At 42.6% G+C, this 24886-nt stretch overlaps 1 protein-coding gene across 2 annotated transcripts in view; it reads left to right on the top strand.

Moving 5' to 3' along the window:
• apba2b (amyloid beta (A4) precursor protein-binding, family A, member 2b) overlaps positions 1 to 24886 on the top strand; it is a 61629-nt gene that overhangs the window by 31142 nt on the left and 5601 nt on the right. The window contains exons 3-10 of one of the 2 annotated variants that reach the window (XM_070984260.1): positions 5539 to 6033; positions 6337 to 7403; positions 10275 to 10355; positions 11397 to 11436; positions 11963 to 12108; positions 18293 to 18328; positions 20488 to 20574; positions 23173 to 23358. In XM_070984260.1, the coding sequence (XP_070840361.1) occupies positions 5559 to 6033; positions 6337 to 7403; positions 10275 to 10355; positions 11397 to 11436; positions 11963 to 12108; positions 18293 to 18328; positions 20488 to 20574; positions 23173 to 23358 (2118 nt within the window). In that variant the 5' untranslated portion in view covers positions 5539 to 5558. The remainder of the gene's footprint in view (positions 1 to 5538; positions 6034 to 6336; positions 7404 to 10274; positions 10356 to 11396; positions 11437 to 11962; positions 12109 to 18292; positions 18329 to 20487; positions 20575 to 23172; positions 23359 to 24886) is intronic. The other variant, XM_070984351.1, reaches the window with a different exon arrangement.

Below are 24886 nucleotides of genomic sequence, written 5' to 3'. Positions count from 1 at the left end.
TGTTCCACTCTGCAGAGCTCACACACAGTACCCTTTTGCAGTTAAATGATGATTCTTCATACACAGTACACAGATGAGCCTGCAGCAAACATATTTAAAAAAGATGAGCACAAATAAGGAGCACAAAGAAGCGTCCATAACGCAAGACTACCAAATATTGTTTTTTACATTTTGCATATATGAAATTCATTTCATACAAGCATCAGAGCAGCAGTGTGTTTCATTTCAAAACATGTTTGGATATAGAAGGTGAAATTTGCATTAATTAGAGAATAAATGTTTCAGAGTATCACCTAAGAAAAATAAATTACATGATCTCCGTATAGAAACATTCAAATGTGTTTTTAGGTTTGCAAAACAGATCTGAGGCCACAGTATTATTATATGTGAAAATATTAACATACATTTTCACATATTAATATCTTTCACTATATGCAAAATACTCTTAATTCAATTTATGTTTATTGCCATGAACTGTTTTAGACAAACTTGTTTATGTATACTTAAGCAGCTGAGAATCTTGTTTTTGCTGACATCCAACAGTTTACTGTCTCACTTTGCTGCAGTGATGTTTAGGTGTACTCCAGGGTGTGTCATTGCGCGGTGACACCACCCCTGGGCTCGGCAGTGTTGGGTGTGGTTAGAGGCACAGTAGACCTGAAACAACTTTTCATACCAGTGAAAAGCTGCTTTTAAGTCTTTCTAAGTCTAAATGTGGGATTTCATTGCTGTGTCATGTTTTCACCTCTCGACGTCCCTGAATATTGGAGACCTCTCAGTTAAATACTGAATACTGATTTTTATAATTACCTCCCCACAACCTAAGAGGAATGTTTATTCACATGCTAATGTAATCAAAAGACATTTTTCTGTCTGTCGTCTGCATCTAAAGAAGACTTAAATAGCCATGCTACAGTTTAGGGCATAATCGTCTTTTTTCACAGTTCTTTCTTTCTTGCAGGGTAAACGACACTCATCTGTTCTGTCTTGCCTCCTCCCTGAAGCCTGACTGTCTAATTCACTGGTGTGAACAGAGGTCATAACTTAGAATTCGAGGCAGAGAGACATTAGTATTCCCGAGGCTCTGACCGAGCCATCTGCTGCTTTTGAACGGTTTCTTTCGCCCTCTGTCCTCTCCTCAGTCCTGCTTTTAGGTGCACACACATGCACGGGCACACACACACTTTTAAGACGTGTCTGCCAAACAAGGGGAGTGTCTGAGGGTAATTTAAGGCTTTATCGTACTGTAGATGAAGCGTTTTGTGGCAGACATGAATAGGTTTGTCCGTGGAGACAGCCCTACGCAAGTGGTCCCCAGCTGCACCTCAAAACAGACAATTGGGATACTGCAGGCAGGCAGGCAGGCTGGTATGTTCCTGTCAGTACTGCTGGTGTGTATGTGTGTCAAGCCTATTTTAGTGACGAAGGTAATGGCTTGAAATGTGACCACATTTCAACGCATTTATGTGGAGAGTATGTGTGTGTGTGTGCAGGTAGAAAGAAGTTGCAGTGATGGAGGCAGCTGGATTCTGGTTTCTTTTTGCACCAATCATTGATAATTTCTATCCATTTCTATTCAGATTGAGCACATCCCTGCATGCATTCGGCACAAGGCAGACGAACAGCCTGTCCATGAGAAACTAACTTGGATAAACAGTCTTTTAAACCCACATGTGCAGCTATGGGCAATTTAGAGATTGTGTAGGAGGAAGTCAGAACAATATAAGAATGTCCACTCTTCACAAAAGACTTACTTTGATGCATTAGAATTGTGGAATAAGGGTGGGTGGTGGCCTATGTGTTTAAGATGCTGACCATGTATAAAGTAGAATAAACAAATTTGTACAGCTTGTCAGTTTGACAGGGTGGATGGAGAAGTTTGAAGAACATGAAAATAACCATTTCAAGTTCACGAGTTAGAATCCAGAAGACTTAAAATTAGCCACAAAGTTGTGTGGAATTACTAGTAAAAAACTAACACTTATGTACGTTGTGAGATGTAAACAGATGCAAACAGATTGTAGTTCTATGAGAAATTAGGCGTCGCCTGTTTAAAGTTGCACATCAGCAGCTGAGGGCCAGCTGCCAGTAGATATTCAGTCATCTGAATTAAACTCTAGGTAATACTGCAGAGACAAATGAAAGGAAATAGCCAGCCATTTTCCTGGCACCATGAATCTAAATAATCTCAGAACAAATGGAGAATATGTCTAAGTGAATAATTGCAAATTACGCTGTAAAGTTTTCTCTTTCTCACTTTGTCCTGTTGTAGAATTTTGCTAGTCGAAGAATAGAAAATGTTGAAGTGGCAAAAAACAGAGAAACTGCACTGCAATATGGGACATCACTGGTTAGGTGAGGCGTGTTCTGCTTACCGACTGCCTCCTGCGGCAATTCAGCATCAGCAGCTGCTGTCTTGAGCTGACTAGAGCCGCCGGTGTGGCCACTCATGACCCAGTGGTGCCTGTTGGCTTAAAGAAGACTGGACCTGATGGATAATGTAAAAGTTTTTAAAAGTTAAGTTTAAGTTGATGACTGTCCAAAACCTTGCAACAAAATTCAATTAAACAAACTATCATCCTTTAATCACCAAGTATCTGAACTAGGTGGGAAAATATGGTTGTTGGAAGTGAAATTAAAAAGGAATTTGACAAAGTGCTAATGAGGAAGCTTCCAGTCAGTTGTTCAAGGCTCAGCACCTGTGAACGGACAATTTAGCTAGAAGAATCCCTCCTTTTCCTCCAACTGCAGTATCTACTAAAAAACTAATGTTCTCCTGGTCTACATGATAAGTAAAATTAAGGATATTTGCATGTAATGACAGATGCAGTGGAGCTCATATACAGAGTTAGAATTAATGCCAAGGCTATGCAGTGTTTGTTTTATAGGGATCTTTGGGAGCTAAAATCCCCCCAAACTCCATAAAATTTCCAAAGAAATGGAGAGGATGACTGTTCTCATTCAGTTATTTTGGAGCTATGGATTGGCTGGTAAATGGACAAACTAAAAGTGCAGCTACAAACTGGCTTTGTGACATGTAGACACATCCTGTGTGTACAAATGTAGTTGTGCCATATGTCATAATTCATTGTAAATCTGTCCTAATGGTACTAAACAGGTGGGACAGATCCCCTGTGTGTCTCAATGATGGCATCACATCGTGTACAAATTCATGCAAATTCAATAAACACAAATCAAATCTGTAATACATGCCAGACCAAGCAGATTTGGGAAAAGCCACCTGGCCAGGGACTTATAGGATTTTCCAAATTTACACAGCAATTATAATGACACTCGGGGAAAAATGTCAAAAACGTGACATGAATCAAATGCAGCCAGAGTCAGGCAACACCACACCAGAAAAAGAGGGCTTGTGAATATAGGAAAGCAACAAAGAGGAGGTCACAGGTTATCAGTCCCCAGGGGATGCAGTTACCCATAGTTACCAATCCTCACCCTCAGCCCCAGGGGAGGCAGGGCTGGTTCTCTTCAGGAGGATGCGGGGATACAATGTGGAGGAGGATGGAGGGTGGAGTCAGGGAGGTGCATGCTCTGTAGCAGCTGGTGGGGGAAGGGAGGAGCGAAGCGAGATGGGAAATAGGAAGGAAGGGAGGAAAGGGCTGTTGTTACAGCAGTTCCCGATGCTATTGTATACCACTTCCCAGCTCAGTAGCTCAGGTAAGAGATGCAGTCAGTGCACTGTTTCCTTGATGTTAACAAGCTGAGGTCATTTTTTAGTCATCTGCAAAAGTTTGGAGTGAAAACCTTTTGTGAGCTTTTTTTAAATCATGAATCAATTTGGATCATTAGATGTATATGGTGTATTTCATTTGGTGTTCATACTGTGTGTTTTTGTGTCTGTGGGTGCATGTACAAATACTCTGTGATTAGTAATCACCATGGAAGTGCTCTTAATTATTTATATGTGTGTAACCTTTCTGTGCCATATAGCAGCAACAGCCCAGTACATGTGCTTTGTGTGCACATGTAATCTTTGTCCCCTGACTTGGCTACCTGTGGCGCAGCCAGCTGTGTGCACGCGTGTTCTTCTGTATTTGTGTGTTTGTGTTGTAGAAGGGATGTGTTTGTGCCAGGTTGTGCAGAGCTAATTAACCAGTGTAATCACTGGCAGTGGAAATGTAATTATGGTGAAGGTAAATGGGGGACTGAAGCAACACCCCTCTGAGGGCTGTTGTTTGTGGCAACTGGATGGCACAACAAAGTGGGGATGGAGGCAAAATGGATGACAGGGACACAAAAAGAAAAACATCCTCTGAACTTCTGTAGTCAGTTGAAATGCAGTAAAACTAATAGTAATGTGCTCTTATGGCTGTAGTCCTGGATTTAGTGTGTTGATGTGTGCTAATGCTGGCTTTCATGGTTTTGTGTTTCTTTTTTATGTCTGTAATAGGATTATTTCATGATTTATGGGATACCTTTATCTTGTTTGGGTACCTTTTTTAATAAGATTCTATTTTGTATACAGGAATGTAAGCCTGTTACTTTATATCTACTCTATCTGCCTGCTCTAAGTTGCTCTGAATGTAAACACAACCCCTGCTTGAAAAACTTTATCTAACTGGAATATGTAGCCGTTTAAGGACTGGACATGGTTTTGGCAGTTACTGATGTTTGTTGATAACAGTTGAGTTTCATCATAAATCACATAAATTACAACACACAGGTTCTGCTTTGTGATTATTCAAGAGGTTCTCATGGGAAAGAAAATGTAATTTGGGTGTGCAAGCTGTCAGGCTACTTCCTCACCACAGCAAGAAACAATTCACTGTTCCCTCACCTGCACTACTTAACCAGGTCTTGTGCAGGAAGGGACTTTATTGTCTCCCAGGTCGACCATTCTCCGCTAGCAAACTACTTAAAGATCAATACAAGCCTACCCTGACATCTGTAAGCCCATTGGTACCATGTGCAGCACCTACGATATGTGGAGATGACCTTGATTTAAGCATTGATTTATCCTCTGGCAGTGTCCCATTAGATTTACGTGAAGGCAGTATCCTTACAAAGGCTCAGCTCTTTGTGCCTATTGTTGTGAAGCTGAGCCTGAATGATACTGTATATTGAGCCCACTGTTGTGTATTTGAAGCCAAAGTTGTGCTAAGTAAGCACAAAAGTGGCTGAAGTAAAGCAGAGACTGTCATGCTTAGTTACAGGAATAGATTGGTTTGTCAGGCACTGAAAGTATGTTGCAGCCGTATGCAAAGTGCAGAAAAAGAATGAGAGAGATAAATGGACTGTGTTTGTAAGGTTGTGCCTAATGTTTTTTAAGAGTCTCTATTGTGTGCACATTTGCTATTTTGACGAGGGGCGCAATGAACTTTCTTGGCCAGCTGAAACGCACAAAGACGGAATTGTACTTGTTTGATCAGCTCCAAAGCTTACCGGCTTTAGCCTTGAACATTGTATTTTATTCTGTTCTGTTGTAGTATTTTTCTCTCTTGTGTATGCACTTGCATGGTTGGATTAACAGTTGTATCTGATGTTGCACTAACACTGTGCACCTGTGTCTTTCCCTAGGATCAAACCAATAACAATGCATGGCCTGTAAGCCGCCAATCATGGCTCATAGGAAGAGGCCAGGGACCAGTGGAGCAAACAGCATGGCTGCTCCAGGCCCCGCCTCCTGTCCCACCCCTCATCCTACAGAGTCATGTGATCTGAAATCACTCCCCCCTCGGCAACGCCCGGTCTGCTACCCCAAAGAGTCACATGATCCGAAACCCCTCCCCCGTACCTGTAAGGCACAATATTCTTCTCCCAAGTCTCAAGATGTGAGTCGTAACAATCCAGATGTGGATGTAGACACAGAGGTTGAAGTGAAGCGGTACAACAACCAAGCAGATGCAGAACTGGAGGACCAGCGGCCAGTAACACCCTCCACACCGGAACACGACCATGACCAAGATGATCATGACCGGGCAGCCTTCCACGGTGGAGCTGACAGCCTGGATGATGACTCCAGCTCTGACTACATCAACAACACCTCTGAGGATGAGGAAGACTATGATGACGGTGAGGACAGTATTAATCATATGGATGATTATATTTTATTATTATCACGGATAAAGATTTTATCCTTGCCCCTCCATAATCCAGTCCTCCATTATTGATTCTGAGCTCTCTATTCATTTCTGCCTGATAAAATGGACAAAAGGGACAAAACTGGAACAGGAACTGGTTTTAAATGGGAACTGATTGATTCCCATCCCTAATAAGTACTTCTGAATGTTTGGTAATTCAGTGTTTATTGTGATTTTAATAAAGAAGCCCCGGGTATTAAGAAACATGTCTGTTTGTGATCATAAATCCCTGCAGGGTTGGCAGAGGAGGATGAAGGTGTGACCTACTACATCCGCTACTGCCCAGAAGACGACAGCTACCTGGAAGGTATGGACTGCAGCAGCCAGGGAGACTGCAACCACAGTCACAGCCACAGCCACAGCCACAGCCAAGGGGACTGCACCGGCACCATGCAACCAGGCGGAGCCCACACCGATGAATGCCAGGAGGCTGTGGAAGGGTGGGTCGAGGAGGGAGAGGTTGAGGGGGAAGTGAGAGAGGACGAATGGGTGGAAGATGAGGAAGGAGAGGGAACAGTGAGGGAAGAGTGGAGAGAAGAGGAGGAAGAGGTGAGGGAAGAGTGGAGAGAAGGAGATGAGGAGGCAAGGGAGGAGTGGAGGGAAGAGAACCAGGTCAGGCAGGAGCAGTGGGCAGGGTGTGAGAGGCACAGGATGGAGGAGTGGGATGAGGGAGCAGGGGAGGTACGCTGCGAGGTGGTGGAGCAAGATCCGGACGAACAGATATACAATGGAAGACCAGAACCCATCCTGGACCATCACCACCACCATCACCTCCGCCACCAACCCTCTCTGCAAGACACCCTGCACAACCAAGAAGAAGAGGAGGAGGCAGAGAGCGAGGAGTACTGCCCTAATGAGGAAGAAGATGAGGACGGTGACGAGGAGGACAGACATGGAAGGGCTTACACAGGAGACTACTATGCTCCAGAGGACAATGGGAACTCAGTGCGAGTCTCCCCGTACCGTAGCCGTAAGGTGCTGGTAGTGGAGGGGGAGACGGGGGAGGAGGCGGAGGAGGACATTGACCAAATTGTTGCGGAGATCAAGATGAGTATGAGCATGGGGAGTTTAAGCAGTGGCACTGACCAAAGCCCAGAGGAGCTGGCACAGGACCCTGCACCAAGTGACTACCCTCACCCAAAGCCTGATGCAGCCCCCTACCCACCACCTCACCATCGCCACGACAGCAGGCCCAAGTCCCTGAACCTGCCCTCCATGCAGCACAACAACCCAGACCTCCAGAGGGGCATCAAGGCACACCCACGCTCCCCCGAAGACAGGCAGAGGTGGACACAGGAGCAGGTGAGCTGTTAGTGAGAGGTTAAGGCCGTGAACTTTGCAGGTGCTGATTCAGGAGTATTGAGCCGATAATCCAAAAACAATGATATGTTTAAAGGTTAAGGGATTCCCAATAGTGTTTACTGTCCACCAACTGTCAGTCGTTGACACTTCAGTATTACTGCAAGCTACCTGTCTGAAAATGACATGACGTTGTGAGCTGGATGCTCTGGAGGAAGACGAACCACTTTCACTCCTTTTGAAACTGCTTATTTCTCAAGTATACAGCATCAAAAATACAAACACCTACATACAGAGAGCACATTAACCAGGCAACAGCTGAGAGTTTCATTTTGTAGTCGATGAATAAATTTTACCTCTTGTTAAAGCATTGTTAATGATGCGTGTTCGGCCAAATTAAGATACCAATTCTTGCAAGTTGATAATTCCAGTGGATTTCTGTTCAGAAATAATTGTTGGAACTGAAGCAGCCATCATACTTTTATGTTTCACACCTCTGCTTTTCATACTGTGGCATGTTTGAACTGAAAAAGGCACAAGCAGTGAATTCAGTAAGAGTGAAAAAAATGCACATGATGACCAACATAGGGACCAACAGCAGTATAAAGATCGCGTTGCTCAGTGCCATCCAGAGAATAGCTGGAGCCTTTCCCCTCCCCCATGTTACCTTGAGATGTCCCCCTCCTCATCTCTCTCAGACCTGGATAAGTGCACACACACTGTACAGACACATCGATAGGCTTAGACACACGCAGAGCCCCCCCCCATCTTTTAAAAGTCAGATGGTAAAAGGAGAACAGAGATAGTCTCCTGTAGGCAGCATGCTGATACACACCTGCTCCACAGTGCGCACATGTGCTTGTACATTCACTGTGCAGCTCATTTGTAGCGCAGAAGTGGGTCAGACAGAAGAGCTCGATTAAATTGGAAGAATGTACAGTACACTGCGGATTCTGATGACTCCCAGACTCACTGAGATGACGCGGTCGTTCTGACCCGTGTTATCAAATGAAATGTTCTCCGTACGCCACTTCAACATGACCCGTGAATGAACCGGGACAACTGTCAATTTGATAAGAGCTTTGCTGCACAGTGTGGAGCCAAAAGATTATGTTAAAAGAAGAGTTAGAAAACAGAGGGAGGTCATCTTCTCACACATTCTGTTGGTGTGAGGGAAGAATATTAAGAGTAGTTGTATTTTAAATGGTGCTAAATGTTTTAACCATCAGTATGCCAGTGTTTGGACAATGGTGAAGGGTTTTGCAGTCTAAACATTTAGACCAAGTTTCCTATAATAATCTACTTCTCCAGTCAGTCTTTTTACTTGCTTTCACTCTGTTTTGGGATGCAATGAAGTTTTCCTCTCTCCCATAAAGGGATGCAGCTCATTTTTAGGGCTTTCCTCAATGATGGAATGTGTTACACCTTTCCTCCACCACTCCACAGCTCTTCTGAAATAGGTTCATTTTTATCCAACAATGTCAGAAGACTGCACTATAAGTATTAGTTGCCTGAATTAAAAAATTCTTCCATGAACTACTAAAGAATACCGACACTCTGGTAAAAACCAGACCAAACCAACCATGGTTTGTAACCATTATGAGTCTGTTGTATGATTTACCTGAAAAGCTTAACATCAGATTCATCAGATGGACATGAATCCATAATGATATAGCATTCATATTTTTAACTTGTCTAATTCTTCTGACTTGTAATATTTTTCATTTAATTGCTGTTTTGTTATGTGTTTCAGTTAGTTATTCCCCACTGCATATTAGAATTCATTTATTGCTGATAAAATCCTCAGTATTGTGCAGTAGTAGCTTCTCTGTCAGACTGCGGACTGCTGTGGTGGATGGATCTGGTGGCTTCAGTGTCGCTTAATTAAAAATTTAGCGTGAGGCTGATTTGTTAAGTACATGTGTGTACTGCACTGTAGTGCAAAATCAGACACTCACGGTTCCAAAAGATCCTGTCCTGTAGTGTGCACATTAAAGCTGACAGTCGTCTCAAATTTGCCTGTGTAACCTCTCCATGAGTTCTTCGAGTTTGTCTGGATTCACTCGGGACTCTGTACATGAATGTAGCTTTGTAGAACATCGCAGTTTAGCATGCTGTCCCACTAAACAACGACACGAAGCTCATTAATTTAATGGTTATTTGAACAACTGAGTTGGGCAGCATGATGAATACTGATAAGGACTTTACATTTAGCTCCCTTTTTGCAAATGAGGCCACTAGTGTCATGTCTGTGGTAATTAATTTCAATTCCAGATGCACAGCAGCATGGGCTGTTCCTCTGGATTCCACTTTTTCACTGCCACACAAAGGAGTAATAGGTTTTATTGGCAGGAGGATTTCATTTCAGCCTGTAACATGATTGAATGGTAATGAGCAGTTGTGGAATGGAAGATGGATATCCAGGGGAACACATGTAATCCTCCCCCTGTGTGGTTATACATTGGACGTGCTGTATACGGCCATATATGTGATGAAGATGAGACAAAAGAAAGGGATGGCTGGAGGTCAAGTAAAAGACACAACCATGTGCCAACTTCCACCAGTTTGAACCTTTCAAAAGAATGCTTCATCATTAACATGATTCCTTTCATTTGTAGGTTAACACTTCTGTCTTTGTTGTTATTAGACTCTTACACACACCTTGTTTATAGCAGGCCTACCTACGTATTTAAAACCTCCCACATGTGAGTCACATGACCTTTCCTCCCACCTGAACCTCTGCTTCCCACTCCAGCAGAAACAAAAAGGAAATGTTTCCATGTTTGGTCTTATACACTATCACACTCTGTTCAGCTTTATCCTCTTCTCTAATTCTTATTGGCTCTCACCTGTCCTTCTGTGTTGACCCGTCAGGTGAGCAATGGTGCAGAGCAGCCCAGAAAACAGCAGCGCTCTGACCTCAACGTTCCCCTGGAGAACAACAATGTACCCGAGGTAAGATGCTGCTGGGTGTTCCGTCGCAGTGTTTCCTTCATCATTCCTTCCATCGGCAGGATGCTGTTGTTGATGTGCTCGGGTGCTGTTGCGCGTACATGTGTGCCACTGAGTAAATTAGTAATTGTGTAATTACAACCTCAGCTCATGTCCTCTGCTTGTGGTGTGATTGCATCGTGGTAATTGAGCAGCGTGTCTGCTTGCGATTTTATGAGAGCCATTTTTCACTGAGATGTCTGCAGTGGATGCTTCAGCCGCACCTCCCTGTCCTCCCTGTTGATTGTGTAGTAGCAGGTGTAGCACGTTAGACAATCCGGTAGATCCAGGGGGTTGAGTGTTTGAATCTCATGAATCACTTCACAATTCACAGCTCTCTCTGTGGCCATCTCTTATCTGTAGCTTAATCCTCCCTCCTCTCCCTTCCACCTCCCACAGCAATGTCTGTGTGTGAAGTGGATGAGTAACACTTGGCACTCTCTCCACACCCACTTTTGAAGTGCCCTCGAGCAAGGCGCATATATCCAGTTTCTGCAGCAGTAGAAGTAATCAGGTGTAAATGCATTTAAGTGTGTATGTGGGAAAAATAATTGAAATGTCTGAATATTTATGATGCCTTTCCTAAGCAAAAGCATCTCAAGAGGGATCAAGAGTCAGTTATGATTATTCATTTCTGAGGGGGTTCTGCCTTGTTTATAATTGACATTCTGCTTTCCTTTAAATGTACACATTTAGCCTTTTGTGCGTGTGTACATGACTAGATTTTGTAAAATGTTAGTGCTATTTTGTTCCATCAAACTTTTAAAACCAGATGAGGGATTTTGCTTTGCATATCTGCAGTCAAAACATGAAAACAAAACACAGTTATGGCGACTTCTGTCACCACTTTCAAAGCAACAGGTGCTCTTTAAGATTAGATGTATACACCAACACAGTCAAACGTAATAGTTTAGTCTGGTTTGATTGAGACTGGAGAGACGTATTTAATCCACCGCAAACCCATTCACAACCCTTTATCTGTCATATCCTGTGTTTGTCTTCCAGCCAGCAAAGAAGGTTGCATCCTTCCCCAGCTTTGTCGATGGTAAGTTAATCTGCCTGCACACCTGTTCGGTGATGAAATCAAAATATTGTAATTGCATGGAACCGTTCCAAGTATGACTTTGCCTTCAGTCTGCCACCTCACAGGCTGTGATATAACTGGTCTTTCCCTGCCTCTGGGCAGATGCTCAGCCTAATAATGTGAGAGGGGCTTAGCTGCCTATCTGCTCCTTCAGATCATGACAGCACATTGTGTTCCCGAGTGGGTGTCTGAGAGTCCACATCTACATATCACAGACACAGATTAATCTCTGCCCAGCCTCCCACCAGCACTGCACCTCCATCAGCTCACAGCCAGTGGCCATCTCACTGCTCAATCCCACCCGGCCTGTTATCTCCATCTCTCATCCCCAGAGCAAGTGTTTGGCTCCATTTCTCCACACAGCACATTGACTGCAGTGATTGCAGTACCCTCTCCACCGCACACCGACCCTTTCAGTCAAACCGTGCTGTGTCCTTCCCCGTGTCTCTCTGTTAATCACCGTCCTCTCTGCTTCTCCCTGGCCCAGTCCCAGGACCCTGCGAACCAGAAGACCTGATTGATGGAATTATCTTTGCTGCTAACTACCTGGGCTCCACTCAGCTGCTGTCTGAGAGGAACCCATCCAAGAACATACGCATGATGCAGGCCCAGGAGGCTGTCAGCAGGGTCAAGGTACTCAAAAACACACCCACTCACACTGACTCACATGCAAAAACACACACACACACACACACACACACACACACACACACACACACACACACACACAGTTTTTGGCCTTAAGATATTCATTTCCATTCTCTCCTTTATCAAAAGGCTGTGTTTTTCACTTATCTGTGATTTTTATCTGGAGGACTTGACCAAAAAGTGCCTGGAACTAATCTCAGGAACTAATTGGCGGTTTCTGCAACAAGAACTTTCCCAGGGAACCGAGAACTTTTTTAAGGAACTCAGGATCTTTGCCTGCTTTTTGAAGGACGTGGACGTAGCAGGGCTAAATGTTGCTGATTGGTCAAACACAGACACTGCAGCTACTACAACTTGTGTACTTCAGTCATAACTGAGTTTGCTAACTGTTTCATGGAGATTATATTCTTAAAAGAAATAACCTTAAAACACAGCAGATCATCGGATTTGGAGAGTTTTCAGTGCCGTTTTTAATAATTTATTACACCAAACTGAAACATCAAAGCACAACAGGATTTTTTATTTGTTTAATTCTCGTTCTTCAAATGAGGTGATAATGCAAACTGGAATGTGAAAAAGGAACTTTTTGTGTTTCACCTTTTTTTCTAGTCCCATAATTCCTGGAACTATTTGGTATTAGTAGTGGCTTTGTAGCCTGATATACACGACCATCCCTTTTCTGGGTTGCGGTCGGGGTGAGAGGCGGGGTACACCCTGAACCGGTCGACAGTCGGTCGCAGGGCAACATACAAAGACAGACAACCATTCACGCTCACACTCACACCTAAGGACAATTTAGAGTCACCAATTAACCTAATGAGCATGTTTTTGGTCTGTGGGAGGAAGCTGGAGTACCCGGAGAGAACCCACGCATGCACGGGAAGAACATGCAAACTTCACACAGAAAGGCCCCGCCTGACCCGGGGATCGAACTGGCGACCTTCTTGCTGTGAGGCACGCGCACTACCTGCTGCGTCACCGTGCCGCTCATTATTCAGATAATAGAATGAAAAGTAATTGATTTATTTTAGACAACAACACATTCTTTAGGTTGTGGTTTGTAATTTGCACTTGCATGACTTTGATGTTACATTTTTATGTTGTTGGTTGACTACATACTGTGACTTGATTTTTATCCTCAGAAAACATTAATGATAGTGATAATACTGTGAACTAATGCTTTCTTACTGTGTGAGTACATTTTTTACACAAGTTGCAGCAGCCTTGAGACTCGGTCGGTGTCAGTACAGAGAACTCTGCCTGGTAGTTCCTGATTTATTGGTTACCACCATAGTCTGGACTTTTTGGGGTCCACAAAATACATTTAGATTGTAGTTTCTGAGCACCCAGAAAGGTCCTCTGCTTCCTGGAAAAGTTACTAGAGTGGAAAATGGCTATTTGAGAGCCTGTTGCTGTCTAACTCATTCCAGACTCTTAGGTGTTGTTAAGATGTGTTTGTTCACATCCCAAGAGACGGCATCTGATCAGTGCTGCTAGTTCAGAGCATTTTATACAGCGAGACGGCAATACTCTTTGTTCTCCCAAGAGGTGCCAGCGTAATGTTACAGTCGTCTTGTTGTTATTTAGGCTGCATTGGTAACACTCTGTCAAATTACACAGAAGCCCTGCAGGAAATATGTCCAGTGGCTTTACATGGCTGATACTGCATGTTTGATTGTATGTGTCACGCAGTATCTGTATATTCTCACATTAGTGGAGATATGTGCAAGAGAAAGTAGATTTTGATAGACATTATTTCACCATATTTTTTTTATCATTCATCCTTAATAGTTATCATGAGATATTTTTAGTTTTATGTCTGGCCTGTTTTGCCTCCTAATAAAATTTACATGGACCTGAGTGCTGTTTGTGTCTTGAGCAAAGCATTACAGTCATACGTATTAGGCATGAGTGGTCTTTTAGGGCATCTAAAGAACTTGGCCAGATTGTGCTGCAGGGTGTGTGTTTGACACAGCTGGCTGGTTAATGGGACTGCTGGCATGTGAACCCTATATTTCCCTTGTTGACACTCGCTCCCTGCTGTTCACTAATGTTGCATTGATGATATTCCAGTGCAGTCTCAGAGAAACGCTGTGGATGGTTCCAGTGCAGCATAGAGGAGCTCGTCTCATATTCTTTTTCATTAGCTTGATTCGCTGTTCATTACTGTTGCTCTGCCCAAAGTGCTTGTGTTCAACAGCTACTCAGAATTCTTAGTCGTGGACTTGTGGCTTGTGTGATCAAAGCACCAGCTCTCGTGACGTGATGATATCATGCAGGCAGTGCTGATGTTTTGGTGCACAGTTGCCACCCAGACACCCGTCTCTTTTATCTCCCTCTCATGTGAACACAAGCCTGGCTGTATTTCTAAATATTAAATGACCTCCAGTGTAGTAGTCTACTTTTAGAAAGTTGCATGTTGTAATGACGCCTGTGAGGTGGATACACGCAAGTGTGGGACACGTCAGGAACCAAAAGAGTAGAGAAAACGTACTTTATGTCTTTAGTGTGAAATATTAGGTCAGGTTTCACGGTGCGTGACGTCAGCAGACATCAGAATAGCATGAAAAGGTAAATAGCAGCCACTCTCAGTGAACTGAAGAGACCTTTAGGCCTGTTAAATTGGTTGTTTTGTCTCTGTTTTAGCCACATTGTGCATATTTCTTATGTTTGATAGCAGCAAATTAACATATAGTTTGGCCATTTAATTAAGGGACAGACTCAGATGATTAGGTCCTTGTCGTAATACTTCAACAGCCCTACCACTCGGCACTACATCCTCATTTTACATGCTTCAGTGTGGTGTAATCTGTCCCACTTCTAATTAGGATTTAGGGTTAGTGGTCCCCGTCCAGGCTCCAAAATGACTCAAATTGTGGCTGAAGAGAGAAATAAATGACTACTGATGCCTGCAAGTATTTAGATAATTATGCAAAAAATGTAAATATAAAATCTGTTAGACTATCATAGTTTAATGAGCGTTACCTAGAGACCATTACAATACCAGTATGTTGCTACTGATACGTACATTTGAGCTATATAATCATGTTTTTCTACATCGTTAAGTTTCAACAGAGAAGTCAAACTTTTCAAATGTTAAACACTGTCAAGTGTCCAGAAAGGCAATTAGTCTAAAACTGGCAACTGGTTATTACTGTAAATCGTTCATTTAAATCATTACAAACTACAAATTGGACTTTCGGTGCTTGACACTTGTTGACGCCTGGTCCTGCTGACACTTTTCAGTTCTTACCAAAAGGGTATCGAGTTTTGATATCGAGCCATAATTGTCAACCTTGTCACCGTGGATGTGGCATGAAAGACCAGCCTAAAAACAGTCTTTTGGCCAATCGGCTGGTTTCAGCCCTCTTCACCACAATGATGCAGTGACCACAATGACTGACAACAATTCACATTTATCCAATTTGTGTTAAGTTCTCTCTCTCTCTCAGTCTCTCTCTCTCTCTCTCTCTCTCTCTCTCTCTCTCTCTCTCTCTCTCTCTCTCTGTCTCTCTCTCTCTGTCACGCACAGTTGCCTGCCCTGCAAAAAGTCTTGTCAGGATGAAACTGTGTTAGCTGTCCACCTTTGAGTGCATTCCCCTGCTTTGGAACGGGTCCATTGAACAAGAAGTCATCCATTATCTCCTTGATTTGTCCCTCGCGCAGGGCCGTCGCAGGGGGGGTGCGAGGCCCTGTGTGAACTTGAAATGTGAGGCCCTGCTCTTTGACATGGATGCGCAATTGCGCATGAATAACAGTCACACGGACACAGCTATTCTAGTTGTACTGCACACATAATCCCGCTGCAATATGTTTTTATCAAGTAGAATAATACAGCATATTCATACACATAGTCTCAGCTATGGCTTTTTGCTATTTATTTCAAAGGGGGGGAATCAACTGTGCAACGAGTGGCTTTACATCAAGTCAGCTCAGTCACTTTATTCTTGGCATCTTGACATTTTAAAGAAGTAGGTTAGGACACTTTTTATTCATAATATACGTTCATTTTCATTACAGCTATACACAACACATTTACTGCACTGTAACTCTAACAAATGAGACGGACTCACCATGCATAAATTGTGCAGAAACTGATCATGTCAGAGTCACTTTCCTTGCCTTCTTGGCAGCAAACTCAGCAATAAGATCTTTATAATCCAGTCTGGATGCAATGTCCTTTTCAACTGATAGCAGGGCAAGCCCGCACAGTCTGTCCTGTGACATGGAGGCGCGCAAATAGTTTTTAATTAGTTTCAACTTTGAAAAGCTTCGATCGCCCGATGCCACCGTTACTGGAAAAGTCAATTGGAGCCTGAGCACAATCTCACAGTTAGGGAAAGTTCCTTTAGTCCCTTTGAGATATCGAATTGTTTCAAGTGCCATAGTTGTTCCCTTTGGGACTATCTGTCGAAGTAACCTCATCTCCGTGAAGAGGTCCGGTGCATCCTGAGATACAGATGTGCTCAGATGTGCTTCAGTGAGGCCTAATGACATAGCGACAATGAAAAACCGCTAAATTTGTTGGATTTGTTTTTGATTTATTTTTTTTTTTAATATGGCCTTGACAGAGACAGACAAAATCATATATAATTTATTTATTAAAAAAAAAAAAGAAGCAGGATTGCTGGCGCGAGGCCCCCTAGTGGCGTGAGGCCCTGTGCGGTTGCACAGTTCGCACAGTCCATGCGACGGCTCTGCCCTCGCGGACGAATGAGTAGCTGTACAGCAAACAACGTTTTTAACCTTTGACACTGGAACATCAGTTGACTGTTCTCAAACCTGACAACACATGCGGTCACTTGCAGCCATACATGTTAATTTGCTCCAGATCAGCCCGAACAAATGCACGTGTTGTCTTACAAGGAACACGCTTAGACCCAAGTGTGCCAGGTGAACTGTAGCAAGGCTTTAAAGGTTATTTATGCAGATCTTTTTGGCATGATGTTCACTCTGTTTGATGTAATATTTATGCAGCTTCAGCCCAGCCCACCTCCACTCACTCTTTCCTGCTGTCTATCCCCTCCGTGCTCAGTAGAGCCGTAGATATTGCTGAAAGCCTTAGATGTCTGTCTTGCGTGAGAGCTGATCACGGTGGAGGAAACTTTAAAAAAGGAAAACCCAAAAAAACACTCTTCCCTTTGAGCTGCTTTCTCTGCTTTATTTATTTATTTAAATACCATCTTACCAGCTCCTGCGCTGCACAGCGGCTCAGGCGAACATCCAGTGTCACACTTACAACGAGGGTCAAGATCATTTCCTCTGGTCAATGGCAGCTGGAGAGAAGAGCAGCAGCTCGGCATGTACTTTACACAGAAGGGTTGATTTTGAAAGATTACAAAGTACCCCAAAGGATTATCAGCGTAAGATCAGCAATCGCAGGGCCCACGCCAAGACCAGAATCACTGATGAACTGATCAAACACATTAGCTGTGTAAAACTGCCTCCATGTTGATCTAAGCTGTTTAATTCCACATATAGTGACTCGACTTTTTTTTTTATGCAGCCCAGAGAACAAATCCCAAGTGCGCAGTTTAAATCCTTGCTAGGGGCTTTATCCCCTCCCCTGCCTCTGTGAGAGTTGTTGATTGTTTTCTGGCAAGTCTTTCACTGGTAATAGCGTTCAGACTGTGACATGAACATCGAAGGTGGTAAGAGCGGTGTCAGTATATTGTACACATAGCCTGAGCTGTAGACGTTGTTAGCTGTAAGGCTGATAAGAAGAAATAAACCCTCTAGACCCTCCTGAAGGAGCTTTATATAGATGCTAAGAGTGCAGGGACAGTGTCAGTTCATGTCTACACACTTTTGATTTGCTGTGTTTAAAAGAGAAAAAGCAATTATTACCGTCTGTAATTGCTGTTTTGATTTGTATCTGATAACCAACACGGCTGTGCAAACGCTATCTCCACAAACACACGCGCACACACACACACACACACACACACACACACACACACACACACACACACTTTTCCCCTCTCTCTCTCTCTCGCTCTCTCTGTCTCTCTCTCTCTCGTGATAGCACACCTGCCGTTTGGTTTGGGGCTTTACTGTCTTACCTTCTTTTATTTACCTTCTTTATTTCCTCCTCCTTTCCCTCCTGTTTTTTGTGCTTCCGTATCTGCTGACCTTGTCCCGTCCCAACGCCTGCCCGCCCGCCTGCCAGAGGGTACAGAAGGCTGCCAAAATCAAGAAAAAGGCGGTGTGTAATAAACAGAGCAAAAGGAAGACCCATTGGCTACTTTCCCTCCACTCTCCACCTTTTCTTTTTCATTTCATTTGTGTGTCTGTTCCCGTGTGTCCTCTCCCATCTGTGTCACATTTGTCGTTTGCATTGATTTAGCCGAACAAATCTATGTCAGGTTTTCCAGGACTAAGACAAACATGTTTTGTTTTGTGCGAATGGCTATGCATTTTGGCAGTGAGAGTCTGTCATGAGTCTTACAATGCTGTCTCAATTTCAGCAAAACTGGAATGACCGATTCAATGACACGCATCATAAAATGCTTTTGTTAAGACATTTTATGCTCACTGAAGTTGAAGCTGTGTTGTAAAGCTGAAGCCAAAGTTAATAACAGCACACTGACATGAATTTCTATGCAAATGCTGTGGCCACATGATAACAGAGGACATGTCAGTGGGACACTGTGGGAGGAGCTGCAGGCTGGATTATGTCTTGGGTTTCCTCTTAATACGATGCCATTATTACTACCTGTGCAGTAATACTGTGTAATTGTTTCATGAGATCAGAAATGTATGTTCAAGAGTTTAATGACACACTCTAAGTGCCTATTTACATATTGCAAGTCATTAAATTACCAAAGCTCTGGTGTATCAGTTGTGTCTCATGTATAATTGATTCCTGCTGCTTTACTCTCAGAGTGCAGGATTAATTTCAAGTAGTTCAAGCAAACCGAGTCCTAATAATAACATTTGAGTGAACATGTCTGTCAGCCAGCCAGGTTTCCTAACATTATGAATATGCCAAGATGACTGGAAATGATGACAGAAATGGATTTGCTTTGTCTAGTTTAGGTCTTGCTAACAACAAAAGCACAACGTGCTTCGACCTTTTAAACCAGGGCCAAAGACATATGGCTTCATTTTAGCAAAGGGAACACTTGCCAATGCAACGCTCATGTCATAAGCTGCAACTCGAATTTGTTTATTTAGTACTTTTTCCATATTTTATACTTACATCGCTGTTACCCTTAATTAAGTTAAATTATGCATTTAGGAGATTGTCGGGTGCATGGTTTTCATCAGCTAAAGCAGAAAGTAACTGTTGCTGTAATATCTCAGTTCATAGTGAAGAGAGGGATCATCTGTAAACAACCTCAGCTATGACTGCATCCATTCTTGGCTTAATGTCATGAATAACTCTGCAGAGCATTTGAGAAATATCATGTAATGACTCAACATTGTTGAAAGAAATGATTATTATTAGTGCACTGCCATACATTTCGGCTCCCATGTTGTTGTTGTTTGGGTTTTTGTTTTTTTTTTTCTTTATCTGTAACTCGACATCACATTTTTGCTTAAATCAAAAACATTTCAGTGGTGAACATCTGGTTTTAGTGTCAATCATAACAGCCGATGTAGACATGACACGTTAAATCCATGAGACAATTTTGAATCAGGAGTATGGCTGCCATCATGAATGCTCTCACAAATTAGCTAGCTGTGCTAATTTGCTAAGATGATTGAAGACCATGAGCCGTTTCTCTGGACTAAAGGCATTCTGGAAATTTGTACTTCTTAAATGAAAAATTTTCTAATCTGTGCTTATTTCACAAGTGACATTCTCAAATAGATGATTCACCACTTAGGGCACAAAAAAATCATAAAGCTATACGTTTAATTCACTCTTTAGCACTACTGCCTTATTTTAAATGCATCTGGCAAGTTTAATTAAGCTAAATCAAACATAAATTTATTAGCCTGCACTACACAGTGATTAGAGGGAAATGTGTGCAGGCTTGTTCTGTGCTGAAGCTGCATTGCTCTCACTGGCAAAACAGCCAGCTGGGTAGGTTTTAGTGTTGAGCTGTCGCTTGCTTCCATGCCAGCTCGTCAAAAATAGCACCGATGCCAAACGCTTCCTTTTTCTGCCTTTTCCACCTCACCTTTAAACTCAACAACCTTTCCATCTAACAAGCATTTCTCCAGCTGGACCCTAAACTGTACATGCATGCACTGTGGATTTCTGAATTAATACTTTTCCTGCATTCAGGCAGTTGTGAATAAATGTTAGTCATGAACGGCCAAGTTTGGTACAAAAGTCTTGAACGATGGGAATGATCTTACCAACTCTTACCGACTCAATTTTTTTGTCGTTTGTTTGTTTTTGTCTTCCCACAGAGTGCAGACGGAGACGCTCAGACCCTCACTGAGGTCGATCTGTTTATCTCCACTCAGAGGATCAAAGTTCTGAACGCAGACTCGCAGGTGAGCACCAGCAAGCACACGTACATCGTGTCCGTCCAAAGTGTCCTTTTCTCAGCTGTGAGAATAAAAGCTGTTTACCCTGACAGTCCCTCGCACACCCACTGAGGTATACACGTCAGGGGGGGGCTGTTGTGTCATAACTGACATAACTGCAGCTTAACTGTTCATACAAACTGCTTCTTATGAAACGCTACCACTCATTGTTATTTATTTATTTAACCTCATGAGGCCACGGCCAGATTTCTGTCTGACTTGAGGGTGAGAATAAACTAAAAATGTTGCATGAGCATCGAGGGTGTGTCAGAGAGAAACACTTCTTTATAACTGTGCATTAATTAGGTATCAAAGTATCAACCACGTCTGCACTCATTTGCCAGTGTCCTGCAAGTTCACACAGATGAGACTGAAATGAACTAGTTCACGTTCATAGTTCACAATTTTGAATTTTGAGCTAAGTTCCCAGCAGATCTCACAGCAGATGTAGTCCATTAAATTATAAGTTTGTCTACTTGATGGGCCATGAAGGAAACCACTCCTTTACAAAATGCTGTGAGTTTGACGGGTGGAGGAACTTGGCGGCTGTTGGCTCATGGTCTGACCTTTCGTTAATGATTTCTAGTGAGCATTGTTCAATCTGATGCTTCAACTCGATGTGTCTTTTGAAATTTGATGCCAATATAGCCGACATTCGGACACTTTTTTTCAGATCTGACGGCCACAATTTGCATAAAAATGTGAGATTTTTTCCATTGGAATGTGAACTGTTGCTCATAAAACTCTGCATCTGAATTGCCGTGCTGGCGTGCCAGATGCCGTGAAACACAGCGTGTGATCGTTGTTCACTCTCACGGGAGTTGACAACCCTCATTTTCATTAGTTGCAATGTGATACATTCACCCAAAATATGAGCATGTTCAGGGAGCACATGTGCATCTCTGTGCTGTTTTCTTCAATTATTTTACAGACAGAGTCAAAAAGCCAAAATTCAGATTGAAGTTTGACTTTCTGAAGGTCTTTATGAATGAAAAATCAAATTCATCTGTGAGATTTTCTCTTCTTGAAGTTTTTTTTTTTTTAACAAAGGTTCTCTCCACTCTTTCAGGAGCTTTGTCAAAGTTTTCTTGCCTTGTAGCTTTACAAGAAGCCGCTGTGTGAAGCGGCGGCACAAGTCTTCACAGGGGGGGAATCTTTGATGGAAGCAGATATGCTTCTTAGAGCTCTGCAGTTCAGGGGATCATAAATAGAGCTTTTCGCTCACAGTAACGGCTAAATGTATATGTGACATGATTCATTTGCAGTATGTCAGTCTGAGCTGCTTTCTGGCCGTGTGTGTGTGTGTGTGTGCGTGTGTGTGTGTGTGTGTGTGTGGGCAGCCACCTGGCAGAAACTAACGTGCTGCAACGCAGTGTCTATCTTCCTCCCTTTTCCATCTGGTAGCCACTGGTCCTGGCAGTCTTAAGAGAGAGATTCTGAGTAAAAAACGGCTTCATTTCTGCAATCAAAAGGCTTGATGCAGCTCGCATGGGGTTTCTGACATTGATTCATAATAAGAACAACTCCAAAGGTGGGCTGGAACAACAGCACTAATTAGACTAATGGAATGAAATCACCGGGCACAGCTGATGAAGTGAAGTTAACCAAACTGAAGTGAAATTATTAAACATGATCAGATACAAGTTCCTCTCAGCAGACCCACAGTTTCACGTTCGTATCTTGTTCATAGTTGTGTTCAAAAACAATGACTCATAAAATCTACATTATGACACATAAGACAGACAATTATTTGGCTGAGTAAACAAACATGATTACACAGATCAAATACTCATCAACCCCCTCTGAGTTTTTTGCGCACCTGTTCATTATTTTGGGAGGAACATGTACCACATTCATCAGAGCGATATCGGGCTATAATTAGATTACACACCAGTCTTGAATTCAGTCAAAAGCAGGCCTGTGTGTTTTCCATCATCTTCTCACTCTCTGCCCTCAAAGGATCATGCAGCTTTGACAAAGAAAGGAAACGAAAATCCTGCACACTGGCACTTTAACAATGACTGATCAAAGTAAACCCACTGTTGGATAATTACCAGAACCAGATACAAATTATTCCTCAAAGCCGTGGCAGAATCAGAGGAACACAAATAGAACGCTCACTGCGGTGAAATATGTGATATTACATCATTTTGTCTGTTAAAATGTGTAATTGTGTGGTGCAGAATCTCAATTTACTACCATGTTTGTCATGATCCAGTTGTAGTTCAGTGGTTTGCTTCACTGAGTTGCTCCAGAACTGTTAAATAGGACTTACAGCAAGTAAAGACCTGCTTTTATGACATCATCAGTTAATCCGGAGACTCTGAATTATTAAATTTCTCATCATACATGTTTTTTGTCTCAGATATTAGACCCAGATTTAGATTTTATTTGATTTCAGGTCTCACAGCTGGGAATCATAAATGTCCTCATATAAACAAACATGGCTGCTGTTACATCCTGTCTGTGGAGCAGCTTTATATGCAAATCAAAGCTAAACTTGTATGTTATTCTAGAAACAATGAGGTCATTTTGAGCGTGTGACTTTGCTTGATTTGCCAACAGGAGACGATGATGGACAACGCGCTCCGCACCATATCCTACATTGCCGATATTGGGAACATCGTGGTACTGATGGCGAGACGCCGGATGCCACGCACAGCCTCGCAGGACTGTATTGAAACTACTCCAGGGGCCCCCGAGGCCAAGAAGCAGTACAAGATGATATGCCATGTCTTTGAGTCTGAAGATGTAAGTGCTTCAAGTGTGTTTTCGAGTTCAGGAACCTGCTGCGTCTGTTGATGAGAGAAACGGCCTGTTTTAAATGGCTGGGCGTTGCTGAGAGGTTACACAGATGACAGCTACTAAACACAGTCACGTTGTTATTTTTCTGTCATTATGTAAGAGGACTCATTTGGTAGATGAATCATCCAACATCTAAAGATAGTAAAGAGATGTCACTTGTTGCTTGGTAAGTGTTATTTTACTGCCAGATATTATTTCAGCTTTCAGTGATGTTCATGTCGTTCCTCCATTTGTCGATTTATTTGTCGGTCCTTAATGTAGTTTTTCCATGTTTGCACCACATTATTGTCACCAATATATACAAATTCGGGCATTTTGTTATGTTGTATTTATTTTTCAACACAGAGAGCTGCTGCTTGTCTTGTTAAAGCAGATTCAGCAAGACTTGGCATCATGAACAATGTTGCACAGAGGAACTTGGTGTCTGCTGCCAGTCAGTATAAAGGCTGGACTCCAGTCTGTCCTCTCTTCATCACATTTTGTTGCCAGGTTTTAAAAGCCAGCCAGAGTCATAATAGAAGCATTCAGCTGCTCATCTATCAACTTATAAACTGTTTCTGTTATTGTGGCTCCACGGGCTGTATGCAATGTTTGCCCGGTTTTGGCTTTTTTTTATTGTCCTGCAAAACTAATTCACAGTGTATTGATTCTGAAAGGCTGGACCATTACTGTCTGCAAATTCTGCCAGAGATTTATACGCAAGCATAGTATTCAGTTAAATAGGAAAGTAGGGGAACTACAGCTTGCAAAAAGATGTATCCTCTGGACGGTCTTGATCCGTATCATCAAGTTCATGTTTTAGTCATTTCACTTTTTCCCAGCTTTTACCCTTCTTGGTAACAAATGTCTTTTGAGCTGATTTTAAAGTGGGTGTTTTTTCAACACTGTTAATTCTATGAAAGTGTTTATTGTTACAATAGTTATTTTTTTATGCAACACATACAGATCCTGTTAAGATCTCTATTTTTTGTTTGGTTTCCTGTGAGTTCCTGCACATACCAACCATTTACTCGTCAGTTTTGGCTCTCTATTTTGAATTTTTGCTTATTTGTGAACTAGTTTTAGCACAATCTCAACCACAGCACAACACAGCTGCTCTGGTTGGTGGTAGGCGTGTCCTGTGCAGTCAGCCTGTTGTCACTGGTAGTTTATTGGTTATAGTGATAGTTATAGTGAGTGTAGTTTTTCCCCTTAACACACACAATGCATGTGTAGATGAATAGTTCTGGTTTTGTTTTTTAGGTGAGCTACTCCACAATCTTTCCTCATACTTCCTGGCAAATATGAGTACTCTGGATTTGTGTGGCTGGAATTGTATTCCTGTAGTTAAACAGACCATTAAGTGTGTGTAGATTTAGTTTGTCTGTCCATTGTCTTCATTAAACTTCATTCCTCCTCATCTAAGCTACAGCTGAAAGTGTTCTCTCTCAAATAGCTTATGACAGCAAAAATCAATTTATATTATGCCTTAACA

This window comes from Chaetodon trifascialis, chromosome 1 (assembly GCF_039877785.1).
Source record: "Chaetodon trifascialis isolate fChaTrf1 chromosome 1, fChaTrf1.hap1, whole genome shotgun sequence".
NCBI classification, from domain to species: Eukaryota; Metazoa; Chordata; class Actinopteri; order Chaetodontiformes; family Chaetodontidae; genus Chaetodon; species Chaetodon trifascialis.
The sequence above is the reverse complement of the archived record's forward strand: the minus strand, read 5'-3'. Positions and strand labels throughout refer to the sequence as shown.